The sequence below is a fragment of the Serinus canaria genome, chromosome 1, assembly GCF_022539315.1.
Source record: "Serinus canaria isolate serCan28SL12 chromosome 1, serCan2020, whole genome shotgun sequence".
NCBI lineage: Eukaryota > Metazoa > Chordata > Aves > Passeriformes > Fringillidae > Serinus > Serinus canaria.
Window position 1 is genome coordinate 16,438,511 of NC_066313.1, and position 17,269 is coordinate 16,455,779.

The 17,269-nt window shown below is 42.0% G+C and overlaps 1 protein-coding gene across 1 annotated transcript in view; it reads right to left on the reverse strand.

Moving 5' to 3' along the window:
• Positions 1-12,361: 12,361 nt before the first annotated feature.
• Positions 12,362-17,269, reverse strand: part of IMPG2 (interphotoreceptor matrix proteoglycan 2) — a 52,429-nt gene continuing 47,521 nt past the window's right edge. The window contains 4 exon segments of the mRNA XM_050974054.1: positions 12,362-14,176; positions 15,047-15,126; positions 16,041-16,239; positions 16,427-16,615. Coding sequence (XP_050830011.1) covers positions 14,164-14,176; positions 15,047-15,126; positions 16,041-16,239; positions 16,427-16,615 — 481 coding nt within the window. The 3' untranslated portion in view covers positions 12,362-14,163.

Here is a 17,269-nt window from a genome sequence, read left to right on the forward strand (position 1 = left end):
GGAGGTGGGACAGAGAGTGGGACAGCAAAGGGTGGTGGCACTAAATGGGCTGGATGGCAGCACAGTAAAGCAAGTGTAAGAGAAAGTAAGTATGTTCCTGGAGGCAGGGGATGAGTCCTGGTAGAGCTCCCAGGCTTATGAGGGTGACTGATCAGTGAAGGAAGTGTAATTGAAGGTCCTGCTTAGGGTATCTAAATAGGGCTACCCTGAATAGCTGTGAGAAAATGTGATGAGTGTAGAAAGGCCAGTGGTGATGGGGCTGAAAGAAAAGATATCAAGCTGATGAGAGGGATCAGATTCCATAAGTGTTACAAAGAAAGAATGGAGATGGAAACACACAGGCTGGAGATGAGACACACACAAAAAATGTTGTGGTCAGTGTCACAAGTGTGATATCTTTACAGAGGAAGAATCCAAGGTTGTTTTTGACCATGTTGTATTTAAAACCATACAGAATGTCTGGGAAAAAAAAAAGTGAAACTCTGGTTAGGATCCAGGAGCTGACAAAAGATGGATCAAAATCTATTTTCTTTGTGAACAGTTTGTGAAATTCACATTTGAGTAGTGTAAGAATGCACAATTTTTGAGCAAAGAAGGCCCCTTAGGATCTAACAGAGTTAAGAATGTGAGTCACAAGCAGAGTGTGCATGCATTAACTCTCAAGAGCTTTGTTCCCTTTGGCACTGCTTTCCATCTTTGTCTCAGAGAACAGGACAGTGCAGACTTGCTGGCTGGGATAGCTCTGGATGTGTACAGAGTTATGATTTTTTATGGGTATTACACAGATATGCTGATTTTTATGCTAAGTAAACCCAGTCTCATCCAAGTGTTTCTGTGCCCTGAGGCTCATCTGTATCACAGATACAGCCATGTACAGAATGCAAAGCAGAACTGCCAAAGGCAGGTGAGGAGAGATGGTGATGGCTGCAGCAGTATGTCAGTTTGGTGTGGTCAGCTCAGTCAGGGGTGGAAATGAGGGCAAGGATGAAGTCCACATACATGCTCATGCTGAAAGGTATTGCTATCAGGTGCCTTCAAGGGTGCCATCACATTTCCCTCTTGGAAGTGAAGCTAAGCTGTTCCATTTCAGAAAGCTGGGGGGAATAGCATTTACGTTTGAGGATTCCAAGTTGAAGTGAGCCCAGAATCCAAGCAACCCCTCCAGAACCATTGTGTGTTTAAATGCCTGAGTACTTCTCATATGTTGTCCAGTTCTTTTAAGTTCATTATCAGGTCACAGGATCTTGTTAAATGGCCTTGTATGCAAAGTCTTCCAGTCTCAGACAGCTTGTTTTATTGCAGGTGAATAGCAAGACAGACACATTCTAGTCCTTATTTTCAATTATTAGCTCATGATAATAACAATAGTGGGGCATAACAATCTGTTCAAGGAAAGGCAACTGGATATAAATGGATACAAAACATTGTTTAAAGTTGAGAAGCCTGAGATAGCACATGAGAAAATCAGCAGCCATTCAGTGTGCAACACTGTGGTCTTCAAGTCAGGCTTTATGACAGGAGAAAATGAAATATTATACTAGAGTATACCCATGGTACAAGGAATGCAGTTAAGAAGTGGGAGAAGTTGAGAAAATTAAAGGATCAAAAAATCGGAAACTAAAAGAGAAACTGGGGTGCAGAAAAGGGTAAGAAATAGAGAATATGGTCTTAGCACACACCCCTTTTTTCTCTGAGTATTTTCTGGTACATCTAATAACATTGAAGTCTGGGCAGTAGTTGTGTGTCATTTAAAAAAAAAATCTGTGTTTTAATTTTATAATTTTAATTTTTTAATATTATTTTAATTTTCTTCTTTATTTATTCACTTGGAGACTGAGCTAGAAGAGTTAACAAGGCAGAGCAGGCTCAGCAGGTTGCACAGGCTGAGTCCTGACAGTGAGGAAATGTTGCAGGTCCCGGCTAGATGGTGACAGTGGGGGAGCGACAGTCCCCCTTTTCCGGGGCTCCACAGAATCCCAGCTACCGGGGGAGGCGCAGCACGGAACAGAAGGACAGCAGCAGCCCGGGCCTGGGTGGCACTGGGTTACTTTATTTGATGTTAAACTCCCTGAATCTCGGGGTCCCAGGCAATGAGCTGGGGGCAAACAGCAGCTTATAAAGGGGGGCATGTCTCAAGGGAGGATACAATGTAAGAACTGTGGGTGGAACACAAGGCGGGGAATACAAGGGAGGAAACCTGCTTGGGACAGGAGGGGTTAACAACTGGATGTGGGAGGAAGGGGTTTGAAACTTGGCAGAAAAGTAGCTAAGTAGCAAAAAGATAAGACACCTGGCTCAACTGAATAACAAAGGCAGGTCTGTGTCCCTCTAAAATCAGGGGGAGAAAAACCTCAAAAGGACAAATCAAACAATAACCTTCAAAATGAACACACAATACAACAAGGAAGCTTGCTGATTACAAAGTTAGAGGCAGTTTTCCTTGTATATTACTGCAAATGTAAATCCAAAAGGGACTAGCACCAAGGTGTGCACTCTGAGCTTAGGCTCACCCAGAAGAGTGTTACTGCATCCATGGTGATGTACGCTCCAACATGGACCCCAAGGCTTCTGAGAGTTTGCTGCAGAAGTCTTTGCAATGTGCAGAGGCACCACTCATGAATTAATTTCTCTGGCTTTTCAAAAGCTTGGTCCCAGAGGAGCTGCAAATTGTGGGAAGCTGCTGCTAGCTTAGACTCTGTGAACTGGACACCTTCCCAAACCTCTTGGGGTATTTGCTCTGGTTTTACACAGCATCCAATAGGACACCTGGTTTGCCTTGTAAATGCCACTGCCCTCTGGTTTGAGCTGGTTTTGTGGGGATGGCAGCGAGTCTCTGCTACCTCCTGTCTTTCTGGTTTACCTTTTGTTAGAACAGCACAAGCCAATGTTGAAGTTTTGCGGCCATTTCAAAGCAAACTTTGCCCCTTTTTCTCTTTTCTGGGACTCCATCTAGTTTCAGCCAGCTTGTAATTGTATTTAAACCTGTGTCAAATGGTTGCTTTTCCGTTCTAGTTTTGTATTTATGTTATTGTTGTTGTTTTTCTTCTGGAAAACTTGCTAGAGCAGTGCACCAGCTGACAGAGAGCCTTAAAGAAGCCATTTGCTTTGATGAGAGACAGGAAACTTGTCAGGACCATCTGAAAGCAAGGCTCAAATTAAGCAGTCTTTCCTTCTGTCTGTGCCACAAGTACATAGGAGAATCTGAAGGACAAAGGCAGTGGATTGAAATCTTAAATGGACTAGTGTCAAGAAAATCCTAAACTGGGTTGTCTTTCTAGCAGGCCATGCAAATATGGCAGGCATCTGTGCCCTTGCACTTTCTGGTCCTTGAAATTCTTGAGTAACTCTTCATGCCCTGCACTTCATTTTCAGAAGAGCACCCCTTGAAACTTTGCACATTCCTTCAGCCAGGAATTCCACTGTGGTTCAGCAGCTTTGTAATTAATAGCATGCTAGAGCTGGAAGGGAGAAGTCACTACAGAGACCACTGTGTTTAAACTACAGCCTGGAGTTTGGTCACTTTGAAGTAATGCAGACTGTTCTCTGTTGTACAGGGCTACTTTTGGCTCCAAATATTTGGTGACTGAGTAGTTATTGATGCTTTATTTTGATATTATTTTTCTCAGAGTAAGGATAAAAGCCCAGAGATACCTGGAAAAGTTTAGCAGATGCATGAAAATGTTCCCTGGGGAACCCTGCCAGACAGTGTATCCAGACACAGGTGGTCAGACCAGGGAGCTGGTGTGACTGGAGTAGGAAAAGACATAATATGATCTGTAAGATGGTGTTTGTGGCAGATCTCAATCCCTTCCAGTTATTTCTAGCTTTCTCTTACTTGGCGTGTGTTGATCATCCCGATTAAACAGGCAAAGGAGAAAGAACAGAAAGTCTCCAGTTTGCATTGTCATGCCTTTGATCAGTGGGGTTTAAAGTGTGCATGGGGTAATGAAATAAGAACCCTTATTGGGGCTTTTTTTTGTTAAGAGGCTACAAAACGACAGGTGCAGATTTGCCAAGGGAACTTAAGGGATTTCTCTGATGCGATTTGTGTTCCTGGCCCTTACATGGTGTGAAAGAGCTGCACTCAGCCTCAGCCAAAAACACACTACTTGCTCTGGGATAAAAATAGAGCTTTAAAGAAGGCAAGCAAATTATCTTCTGACTATCCCAGTTTCAAGTTATTCAGAGAAGCTCCCATATGCCACTAAGAAAGATAAGATATATTAAACAGCTAGTAACTTCTGCTATATATAAAGTGATTTCCACATTTCTGAGTGATAAATGAGCAGGAAATTCAGAGGACTTTTATGTACCTGTTGCTATTAATTTTAAAACTGGTATTAACTGCTTGCATGTTTCCTACAATAGTAATGATAATATTTCTTTTAGAAAAAATCTTTGTAACTCATAGGGAGAAATTGGAGTATGAGAGAACAAATTTATAAACAGACCAGGTAATTCAAACTTGGATGGTACTCTTCAATAAAAAAGTATAATGTTCAAAAGAACTCATGGAGGCATGGAAGCTGATTACTTCAGGTTTCCTTTTTATGGGTGATATGAGAGCTGCTAACTGTGAGTCATGGTAAAGTAGCACTGCTATAGCAGCAATGATTTAAGGAGCTAGATAAAGATTTTAGAAAAGGAGAATATTGTTACACCTACTGCTTTGGGGGATTGTGATGGAGGAAAGAAATAGATGGGATTTTGGGTTGAAAACCATAAATCATCCTGTTCCCTAATAAAGGAATAAAATATAATCATATTTTAATTTCTGGTATTGGATTGGTAGTATTATTTGGCATTCAGCTGTCCTCCCTTCTCAGGTAAACAGACCAGTTATACTGGAGGGGGAGAAGAGTGTTCTACCCCTCTTTGATCTGTCTACTGAGAAAGCCAACAAGACTTCCAGTTGTGGTGGTGGATTTTGTGTATGTGAAATATATTCCTTCTTATTTTCCATAGAGCAATCAGTCACCAGATGGTGCAGGTTTTTACCCATGCTGCTCTAGCTGGATTTGTACCAGCAAATTGGAGGTGAAAGGTACCATATGCTACTCTTAATCCACAAAGTATTCATTATTCCTAAAATAATTTTCAACACCTTTTAGTGCTGACATCTCCCTTTTATTAACATCCCTACTTATTTATGGGGGTAATGTTCAGATGAAGTGTAACTTTGAGTGCATGGGATTTTGTGTGAGTGCTCGTGAGGTTCAGTGCCAACTAGAAAATCAGCTGTCCTTGGATGGTGATTTGGTGGTTTATGTGAAATGGTCATATCATTGCAGTCTCCACTGGCTATGGACAGTCACCAGCAGCTCAGCAGAGAGGCAAACTGCAGATATGTGTGATAACTTGGGAAGTGATTCGTGTTTGGGTAGATAACAGCTAATTATTACTACCAAAAAATGTTTTACTGTGAGCAATGGTGCTTACTGTCACTGCTGGCAAGGATCTACTAGACTGGGATGAGACTGTTCTGAGGTTCTGGGAGCAGAGCTTATTGAAGATACAGGTAAAGATTGGACCTTGGTGACTGTGTGGGTAGATGGCAGTTGTGGAGGGAGCTGTGAAGGAAAGGATTAGTGTTGAAGGAGTTTACCTAGATCAGAATTTTTCAAGACTGGGTCATGATCAATTCTGGGACCACACTCAGGGGTTTGTTCAATGGCTGGATGTTCTTCAGCCTAGTAAGTGTCCAGCATGATGTTCAGCCAACTTTCTGCAGAAAGCACCCTGACTACAACACAGTGCCTCTAGAAACACCTTTTGGCAGATTTCTCAGTCATGTGTCAATATCTGAGTTAACAAGTTGCTTTTTAAAAGTGATAGGCATAGCATTTCCAGCATGATTTAAAGAAATAATTTCAAAGCAAGTAAAATGTCAAACCTTATGCTGACAGTTGGAATAGGACTGCATTTATTCAGTTTTCCTTTAAGAAGCAAAGGCTGTACCAGTAGCTGATGTCTTCTGCAGAGGAGTCAGTCATGAAACCAATTTCCATAGTAAGCTATAAGGTGAACTGTCAGATCCTGGAACCAGAGAACACTTTTGTCTTTGCTGTTCTGTCAGCTCAGGAGACCCTGGGAAATGTCTGTTTGACAGCTGCAGGGTTGTCGCCCTTGGCAGTGAGCAGTGCCCAGTGCCCTTCCAGCCTGAGCCCCAGTACAGCACTGTGTGTGCCAGGTGTGAGCACCCACCAAAGCCAGGGCACCCCTGCTTGGCCAAACTGAACTGCCCTGTCATCACTGGGGAGGGAGCTTGGCCTCCCTCCCCTTGGGAAGATGTGGACAGAGGTCTTGCTGAGAAGACAGCTGCCATCAGTGCAGGTGAAATGACCAGGGTGATGTGGGCTGCCCTATGGGATGAGCCTTTCCAGGCCCCCAATTGCCAGCTGCAGGCAACCTGCTTTTCCAGAGCTCAGTTGCTGATCAAGGCAGCAGATCAGCGCTGATCAAACCATCACTTGTGTGTTCTGTGAGGTCCCCTAGTCTGGCAGCAACCTTACAGCCATGTAGAAAAGCTTACCCAAGAGGGCCAGTTAGCCTTCACTGAACTTCAGTCTGTGCTACCCTGCACAGGATCTTCATCTCTAGACCACTGCCCTGAACCCAAGCTAGGCTGGCAATCTTCTCTCTTAGTGTGATATCAACTGTTTGTGGTCTGCATGTTTTATGGCAACTTTACTGAGCTGACACTTGCTTGGCAGGCTGTAGCTGCTTTGCTCTTCTTGCTGATGCTCAGGAGAACCCTGTTTGCCCATGACCCATTTTGAAAGCAGATGCAAAAGAGATTTAATCAGTTGGAATCAACGAAAACCCTTTTAACTGGAGCAGGCTGATATCAGTTCTTTGTCCTGCCCTTGGAAAGACCCTATAGACACAGGTGGATGAGACCTCCTTCTGTTTCTACAGTTTCACACAGACTTGTATCTGAGCTGCTGTTGCTGACTCAGACTGTAGCTTTGTCTTTTTTTTCTCCCCATCTTTTCCTCCTTCCTCCCAGCCTCAAAAGCACTCCAAAATGGGATCCAATAGATATGGATGTAGAGCAGTTAGTACATTGCTGTTGCTAGTGGGCTGGGCTGTTTCTTTAATTTGAACCAAGTTTTGATTAGGCCTTTCCAAGCTGAAGCTCTTTGATACTAACTAGAGGGAAGAAAGCTCAGAGTATCAGGGTTTTGAGGCAAGCACCCTGGAAATCAGCAGATGTCCTGAAATGATCAAATAATCCCAGATGGTTGAGACAGCTGATGGTCTTATAAAATGCAGCCAAAATAATGGCATTTTGCTGTACTTGTCCTGTTTTCCAGCATTAATTTTCTGTGGAATTTTGTATGATCTTTCATTTAAAGCTGGATAAATACTTCTGATTTTCAGATTTGGTCCCTGAATGCATCCTTTGATGATTGCTCTTTGCTAAATTTGAGATTTCCCTTTTCCCAGAGTAGAATGGGGACAGGGCACAACCATTGTATGTCAGGAGGCTTGGTTAACTAGAGCTGGTTTAAGAAATGCTCATGAGAGGTTCACATGAGTGAGCTTGGAGAATTCTCACCTTTGGTTTTCTATATTACAGGGCCAAACAGCTCTCTTGTTTTTGTTGGGTTGCAGGGTTTTTCCCCCATGGCCAAGTTTCTCCTGTTATAAAATCACCTGGTTTATACACACAAGTAATTAAAGAGTGGGAAGTTTTATTAAGGGCTTCTGAAACACTTCTGACCAGTAGGTCATCACAGCTAATCAGGTGATGACAAGGGGTGCTGCAGTGCTCCATCTGGAGAGGAGCAGGGCACAGTTCACAAGTTTGTTCACAGGCAGCTGAGAGTACCTGATACAAGACACTTCTTGAATAGGTGCTGAGCAGTGAAGCTGCAGAACCTCTGCTCTACTGGGTCATGCACATCCATGACTAATATTTCAGAAATAAAATTTTGCATGTAACCTCCAAGGACAGATGCACACAGCATACTTAATCCTTCCTCCCTGTTCATCTCTGTGTGCAGAGCAGGCTGCAGAGGGCCTGACTGGGCAAAATTCTCAGAGTTCTGCCCTCCCCTTTGCAAAGCAATATTAAGGATAATTACATAAAAGCTTGACTTGACTAGAAGGTTTATCAAATCATAATGGTGGTGGGGTATTTCTCATCTTCCTTACATAGGGAAAAAATCTTTAAAATATAACCTCTTTGTTTTCCCTGACATGACTTTATTCCATCTTTCCAGGCTAAATGATTCCCTTTTAGAGACTGGTTTGGTCTGCCTGCAAACTGTGAAGTGGCTCGCTGCTTTGAACACCTTACCAGGAGCTTCTATTTCCTTTCTTTTCTTGGCAGATAAGTGAAAAGCTCTCATGTGCTTTGCTCTTTGAAAAATGTCCGTGGTGGCATCAATATTCTTAGAGATGACCCCAAAGTATTTGCCATCCACCTTACTCTGAAGTCACACACCCACTGCTTCTGCTTTTGTTAGCTTGGTGTGTTCAGGGTTGTATTAGGCATGTCCCATCAGGAGCTATCTGTGTAATGCTAAAGGTTTAAGGGTCAGTCTCTGTGTTTGTAAGGCTCCCATTCACATTCCCTGCCAGCCCTGGGAGGACATTCCAGTGTGGGATTGTTTTTGAAACTTGATGGTTTTTTTTTAACAGATATTCACCTGCTGGCTTTATAAATGTTGCTGTGGTGGGAAGAAGAGCAAAGTGAGAATTCCATGTGGAAGAGTTCTGTAGACAACACTGCCTTCCCACCATGGCTGTGGGTTTGCCTCCATGACTAAGGGAGGCAGGTAAAAAGCAAACACTAAAAATAAGTGTGGGAAGGTTTTGTTGATTTTTGTTGTCATTGTTGTTGCTGTTTCTGGTTGTTTTGGTTGAATTTTTTAATCAAAACTTTAAATAATAAATAATAAGGGACAAGAAAAGGAAAAAGAAAAAGCTGTGCAGCAGTCTCTGGTTTACTGGAAGACTGTATAAAGCATTCTTTTGGACCAAACCATTCTGATCTTTCCATGTGAAACCTGGGATGGGAAGAAAAGCCACTGCCTTATGGAGCAGATGTTGGGATCTACAAACAGTTAAGTGCAGTCAGTTACCTGTAGGTCATGGCAGGAGACGAGTCCTGTGCTGCTGCTGGAAGTGTTCTGCATCCCCCTCCCTTTCTGAGACAAGAGACCATACAATCACTGTGTAATCTTTAGGTGGGGCTGGGTGAATTTCCTCATAATGGAAATCTTTCACACTGCAGAGTGCTCATAAGCTCACCTCTGAGAATCTACCTCTTCACTTGCTCTCTTTTATCCAGCCACAAGCCCGTGCTACCACATAAAGTTTTGATGTATAGACATATCCTTTATTGCTCCCATTTTAATTTCTGTTCAGCCTTTCAGCCTATGTCAGCCTTTCCAGAAAGGCATGGTTTCTCCATCTGGTAATCAGCTGTGGAGATGCAACTGCAAGCCTAATTAACACCAACTCTAATATGTGCTTAATAGGTTTTTGAACAACAATTAAACCTCCAATGATTCAAGACAGATAGTCGCATTTTTTTGGTTTAGTTGTATAAATGAGAGCTGGGGGCAGTGACCCCTTCTAAAAGGTCAGGCCTTAAGTGTAGTTCACTCCCACTTATATATTTAGTGCAGAAACAAAGTCCTTAGATATGTTGATGGTAGAATTTTTAAAAAATATAAATTGGCATCTATCTAACAAAATTCTAGTATTGATGGTATTTCTCATCCTGAAACAGCTAAGAGTTGAAATCTACTTTTGTGTTTAACTGGAAACACAGGAAAACTAAAAGAACAGGCTCAGAACAGCTGTAGCACCTCAGGCAAGATGACATTTTAGTCCTGCAACCTGCTGCCATCCCCTGAGCAGAGCTGCCTGCACTGCTCAGTGTGGTGGGTGGCCCAGCAAGGAGGGTGAGTAGCAGCACAAGCAAGAGTCCAAGAGGACAGGAACTCAGCAAAAATTCCTGGGGGTCATTCATAATCTGGAATAGGAGCGCTAATTAGTGGTAAATATGGAAAACCAAAACTTTCCCACTTGGTCCAACAAATGAAAAAAGTCCTAGCACAGGAATAGTTTTGGAAATTTTTCTCCAGTTGTGAAACCAAAGCAAATGGATCAACATTATATAGAAGATCTGTTCCCAAACTGGATCAAGTAGCAGAAGGATAAGACAGAACCGCTGCTGGTGTCGTAGTACTCTTCAAATAAACCAAACTCCACAAAAGCCCTGTGAGTTTTTTACTAATATTTAAAACAGCCACAATGCCCTGACCCATTTCCTATGCTGTATAGAGTCAGTCTATGTCTGTCCTCTGATGCTTACAGGTAGACAAATACATTGGGATTGGTGAATATTTTTGGTTTGTGTTTTATAGGATGAGATGACTGTCCCTATGCTGGAGCTCTAGCACCTTTGTGTGCCTCTCTTCACAGAATCCATGGGGCAGAGGGCTCAAAGTACTCCTGCAGCCCTTTAGAATAAGGACCAATTCCAGCAGGCCTGGATGATGATGAGAAATGTGAATGAAAGTCTTGATTATTAAAGGCTTTTTTCATTCTAACATTTAAGCTGTAAGTTTGTTACCATGATATTTTCTGAAAAATCCCTTCAACCAGGATTTCTTCTCCTGGGAAGCTGAGAAGCCTCAGAAAAGAATGAAAACAATAATTATCTGATTGCTTTGGAATATGGTCTGGAGATCGTTTACCAACAGGTGCATCTTTCATTGGTTCCATGTGAATTGTTTTTAATTGATGACCAATCCCAGCCAGCTGTGTCAGACTCTGAGTCTGTCACGAGCTTTCATTGTCATTCTTGTTAAGCCTTCTGATGTATCCTTTCTCTTTCTTTAGTATAGTTTTAGTATAGTATCATATCATATCATATCATATCAATCATATCATAAAATAATAAATCAGCCTTCTGAGAACTTGGAGTCAGATTCTCATCTCACTTCATCCAGGGGACCCTCACAAACATCACATAAGTTCTTTAAACCTAAAAAGTTTATTCATGCACTTCCTTGGTTTGGAGGAGATAGGAGAAATGTGTAGTTTCAGCTGTCTCTGAGAACCTGAAAAAGCCTTTTTTTCAGGAACTGAACTGTTATTCAGCAGTACAGGAAGCTCACAGTCCGGGGCTTCATGGAATAGAGATTCAGTTACTCAATATCTTTTAGCTTCTTGCTGGAAAAGACCCTGTGCTCTGCAAAAAAGCAAATACAGGACAAGCACACAATTCCTGAAAGGCCTGTGTGCTAGACTTGCAGAACTAAACATTTTTTTTTTCTTAGAATTTCTGGCCATGGTAGAATTCTGCCACTGTGATTTAGTGGCTTGAAGTTTAAAAATGAGAGATCCAGCCTGGGCTGTTGTGTGCTTGAGATCCTCTGTTAAAGGGGCAGCTGGTAGCATCCTGGGGGACCTCATTTCCTCCCATGTTTCCAGCCTTGAGGGGAGCCACAGATGCTGATAGACCTGTCAGCATTTAGTAAACAATACCTGCTTTTTCCCATGCTCTTAAATTAAGCCAAGTCATTCAAACCTGCAGTTATTACTTTTACCTAGTGAAAAAGTGCATGCTCACTGATAATAGATTGATAGACTTGTACACAGAGCTGGTTGGGTGGTGGTTGGCTTTTTTGTTGTTTTGGGGGTTTTTTGTTTGTTTTGTTAGCATATTTAGAGTTCTTTATCTTTGCCTTGGATTGGGAAAGTATCAAAGAAAGTCTATCATTCATTAAGTTCTTGGCTTTTTGAATAGGGATGAAACATCTTCAGAAGAATTTAACTGAAGCAAAGCACCCAGGCATGTGCTTTTCAGCATGAACTTTCAGTCTACAACCTTGCAAGTGTTAATGAACTATATTTGGCACTTTTGTTAGCAAAGGAGTTTAACAGCTTAGCCAACTCCGTTAAAACAAAACAATTTTCTTATCCTACCCACACACAAATGCTCATGGCTAGGACACCTTCTCCATGTCAAACTCATAGTCTCTACATGAATGTTATAGAAAAAATATTTTGGAAAGAATTTTTTATTGTAGTGAAAACATACCATCATCTTCACATGTATACACACACACAAAGAAAATATCACTGTATATCCACTGAAACACCTCACACTCAGTGTAACCAAGCCTCATCCCAGCTTGTGCACAGCAGAACACCTTGAAAGCCTCTGTGATCCTCTGCAGCCAGCAGGAGCAGCACCAAACCTCCCAGGGCTGGCAGCTGAGCTGCACAGAAACGAGTCCCGGGCTGCTGCCCACCCTGAGCCCAGGAATTCTCTGCTCTGATCACAGCCCTGGTGTTATGGGATGGCTCAGCCGTGCTGCTGCAGGGCCACGAGGGCTGGGCTGTGCCTCAGACTCTGACAGCCCCTGGGCTGCCAGTAGAACGGGGCCTCTGCCTCAGAACATCTGGTCCCAGTGTTCAGCAGCACCATAACAGCTCCTGCTGCCTGGCATTATTTGGCTTTCAGTGGTTTATTTGCATTTCTTTGACAGATGTGTGGCTCTGATACCCATCCCCTGCCACTCAAGGCAAGAAGGTGCTACACCAGTGATCCAGTGAGGTTCTCCAGGACATGCAGGGAATTGCATTGAAATATTCTGTTGTTTAGCTAAGCTGCCTACTGACAACCAAGGAATTCTCACTGTCACTTAACTCTAGAAAGTATCTAGGTGGCTGTTGGCACATGGGGGCTGAGAACTACAGATGTTGTAGAAGTAAATCACTTGGCCTTTTTGGCTAGCACAAGCTAATGTGATTGTAATTGATGCCCTAACCCTGACAGCTGTGTTCATGACTTAAACAAGAGACCCTGGGGGACTGAACAGAGCCACAACACAGCCTAATATATAGTCAGAACTCTCTTCATAACTTGAACATAAAATTCCATTTCTTTACTTGGAAGTCCCCCTTCTCAATGCAGCTATTTCTAAATGCTTTAGGCTTCTTCTGTTTAAGGGATTCTATGCTGATTTCCAAAAAACTAAGAATAATTCCAGTTTTTCCCTTCCCCACAGGAAAGTGTTGACATCTACCAAGTGTGCATTGACTTAAGTACCTGGTTTTGAAAGGGAACTCATGGCAGGCTACTGCCCAGTTCAGTAATTTCAAATATTGGCTGAATTCAACACTGAGTAAAAACTAAATATAATATAGATATAAAAGAATGGGCACAAATGCCAGAGTAGTATTTCATTATTAAAACTGGTCATCTTTCTATTTCAACAGCTAAATCCATTATGAAAACAAGCTGGGAAGGAAACACACAACAAATAAATAATGCAATTTACTTACAAAATATGAAACAAAATGTCTACATACAAAAAAAAAAGTAAAAATCAACGTTAGCCACTTAAGTTTCACAGAACATTTGTATGATAGAAGCCCTTCTGTGCCCCAGCTTGTGTGTCTGCCAGAATGAGCTGGAGAATCACCCATCCTGGCTTTAAAGACACTGCAGTGTGCTGCAGAAGCACTGTCCTGCCTGGCCAAGGCTCCCTGTATTCCAGGGAGAGCCCTCAGGGGGCTGCAGGCTCCATGCTATCTTCTGCTTTGCTAATGCCAGGTAGCAAAAGGTACATCAGGCATCTGTACAGAAGAAAAGCTTTTCCAGTGAGGTTTTGTTTGTGTCTGCTTTAAAATAATGCTAATATAACTCTAGCACTATAGTTCTCCCCTACAACTCATTTCTTTGCAAATCAAATATTTCCTCCTGCTGATGTTTTATATCCATAGAATTTCCACTGGAAGCTCCTGTGAGGGGATAAAATGCCAGGCAGGGATTTTCAATATGCATTTTATTTTGGTTGTGCATGTATCTTGTCTTATCCGAGGAGATTTTTTTTTTTTTGCCTTTGTATACAAAATCTTTCAATGTCCATTTTGAAGTTAAAGAAAAATGAACTTTCATAACCTCTGCCACTTCTGATTACTTCTTAAAAGTGTCAGTTTACACGGAAAAGCCAGAAGAAATTGAGATAAACAGACATCTGTACATTTTAGCCATTCATGTATAAAACATCTGTATCCATCCATGCAATGTTAAGACTATAAGTAACTTTGCAGTTACATCTGAGCCCGTTGCTGGGGCAGCAAGGTAGCATTTATCTCCCATGTGTATTCTATCAATTTCTTTTTTTCTTAAAGCAGCTTCCTAAAACGAAAAACAGAAAAGCAGTGGTTAAGTTCATCTCTTTCACACATTGATTCAAGGCTTATACAAGGCAGCCCTTACTGCTTTCCAGCTGTGGAAAATCTAGATGCTGATCCTTTTCAAGAATTAAAAAAATTAACGACTGACATGGAAAAATGGGAACTGCTGTTCCTTTCAATTAAAAAAAATATTGCTGGAGATCTGGGAACATGAGATTTTGCTGCTGTATATATTTTCAATAGGATGCCAAGGAACTGTACTACAGTATCATTCAAAGTAACCCAGCAAGTTGTGGTTTGCTGCTTCCTACAGCAGGAATAGAGTTCATGCTAACAATTCAGTCTTTGAGGACCTTCCTTGTGCTTAGATTTCATCAAAGCACACAGCTCAGGTTGATTAATTGTTTGGAATTGTAAAGTTTCTGTTACAGACAGTGCCCACCGCACCAGACAGGACTGTACCAATGATCTGTCTGGTGCTGGTCAGTTGCCAAATCTTCAGAACTCGAGACAAACCAGCAGTTTTGTTTTGGCTTTTTAAATTTCTGGTTGTAAACAAAGCACTGGGCAATGGGAATTACACCAGAAGAATTAACAAGATGCTATCTGTGCTTTCAGGGACCTGAATTGATGTCAGAGCTCTGACACCCCTTAACTCTGGGATTCCTCTTCACTGCCTTTTTTTTTTTCCCCTGGGACTTCTGGGATTATTAAATACTGTAAAAGGGTTGAACCTCTTCAAAAATAAAGTTGAAATCTTGGCCTCCATTGTCCTAGCATTTCTAGAACCTTAAAAAATAATACAGTAATGTGAAGGCGGCAGGACAAAATATCAAAGGAGTTAGTTATCCAGACAAGACATTTCACTCACATTTGATGCTGCCTAACAAACTCTGCAAACTGGCGGTCTTTAGCATAGAGCTCTATAATTCGAATTCTGTCCTGAATTTCCTAGAATAAAACAAACAGAATTGTAAGTACACAATAGAAATCAGAATGCTACTGAAATAACTGATTTCTGGGTTTGGGGAAATAAAGCTCCTATGTGCTGCTGTTTCAAAGAGTGGAGCTTGAAATTGGGCACTCCAATACTAAAAATTCTTCTTTATTTTTTTTCATTTTATTATAATTTTTCCCAATTAAAAAAAAAAAAAGTGAAGCACTTCATTTGACTTCAGTAATACTTCACTTTCAAATCAATACCAGGGTTTGGACAGAGTGTACATTTCAACAGGCTTTCACAAAACCATTTATCTCTCAGAGATACTTTGCCTACCAGTCAGCCTACCAGCTACATACTGGATTCACACCTCTCACAGTTGCTTAAGGATCTGTGGTTAGTTCTGGGATGTAAATTCCTTCTCTTTACCCTTCTAGAGTAAACCTTGGATACTGTGTATACAGGAAGAAATAAGATGTGATCTATCTTGCAGGGTTTAGAAAGACTTAAACTTTAAAAACAATCAGAAAACACTCAAAACAAAAGCATCCTTTGAAAAGGCCTGGGTGTACCAATTTTTTTCACTGTGCAACCACTCTTACATAAGAGAGTTGGCTTTAAAAGGTAAATGCTGTGTCAAGTAATACTTCAAACCTCCCCAGCTCCCATGAAGTTATCTAAAGGGTCAGCTCCTTTAAAATGTGAAATTCATTACAGGTCAGAACAAAACCATAACTTTCTTTAAAAGCAAGCAAGGAAAGCAAGCTTTTCTGTCTTCTTTCAAATAGTTGCAGCAGCTACAACCTGTTTATCTGGAGCACAGACACTGGGGAAAGATCGAGCCCACCTCTGAGGTTACAAGTGTGGAATCAGCTTACTGTTTCCATGATCTTTCCCATGCCACTATGAAAACAAGGTCATTTACCTCCTTAGTAAGCTCACTGTTTTCATAAATGTGCCTGATCTCTTCACTGCTGTAGTCAGTGGATGTCTCTGCACTGGTGGAACTGTAGGACGTGAGCTGCGGATACCTCCGGTAATAATGGCTGTAGCCAGTCGTGTCACTCTCATACATGGGGTTGTATTTAACTGCATTCTCCATGGACGAGAGGCTGTCACCCTGCCTGGGGGAGCAATAAACACACTGTGAGCTTCTCTGCAGCCTGGGAGGGCAGCAGGCAGACTAAGGAAGCCTGGCATTTGGAGGTGCCTGTACGTCCTGTTGCTTGTAAACCCTGTGATATAGGACTGATGACAGAATTTTCCTTATTGTAGCCGGTGTGGTTTTAAATATTAGATGGTGTCACCTACCCCTGGGAGTCCCCAGTATCACTCTTTGTGTACTGATCTCGAAGGGTCCTGGCCAAGAAGAAGATGACAGCAGATGCCACAAGAAGGAATCCTGCCACAGAAGCAATTGCAATACCCACGACCAGTGGCTCAGACACGTATTCCTCACAGTGCTCCCCTCTGTACCACCAGTTCTCTCCCACACGACACCTGCCACAAAGAAACACAGGGAAATTACACACCAGCAAAAGCTTTGCTTAATCTATTTAAGTTCCTGCTATGATGTGCCCTCAGTTAAATTACCCAAAAAAAAAAACTTTGCATTGTCCAATCACTAATTTTCTTTATTATTGTTATTGTTATGGACATACATTTTGGTAGATAATCATGTAACAGTTTGAGTTAAAAGAGACCTTTAATGGTCATCTAGTCCCCTGCAAAGAGCAGGGATGTATTCAACTACATCAGGTTGCTCAGAGCCCCATCCAATCCAGGGGCATCTACCATCTCTCTGGATAACCAGTTCCAGCGTTTCACCACTGCCACTGTAAAAAATTTCCTCCTTACATCTAGTCTGAATCTACCTTCTTTTAGTTTAAAACCATTAGGCCTTGCCCTATCACAACAGACCCTGCCAAAGGGCTTGTCCTCACCTTTCTTTCAAGCCCCCTTTAGTATGGAAAGGCCACAGAAAGGGTCTCCCAGGAGCCTCCTCTTCTCCAGGATGAACAACCCCAATCACGGAATTGAATGAAGGTAGGAAAAATAGCAAAAGGGTAGTGCATTTGTGGTGGAAAACACCTGTGTTTTATGAAATTTACAATACCCTGTGAGGTGTTCAAATTGGAAGGTGTTTATTTAGAC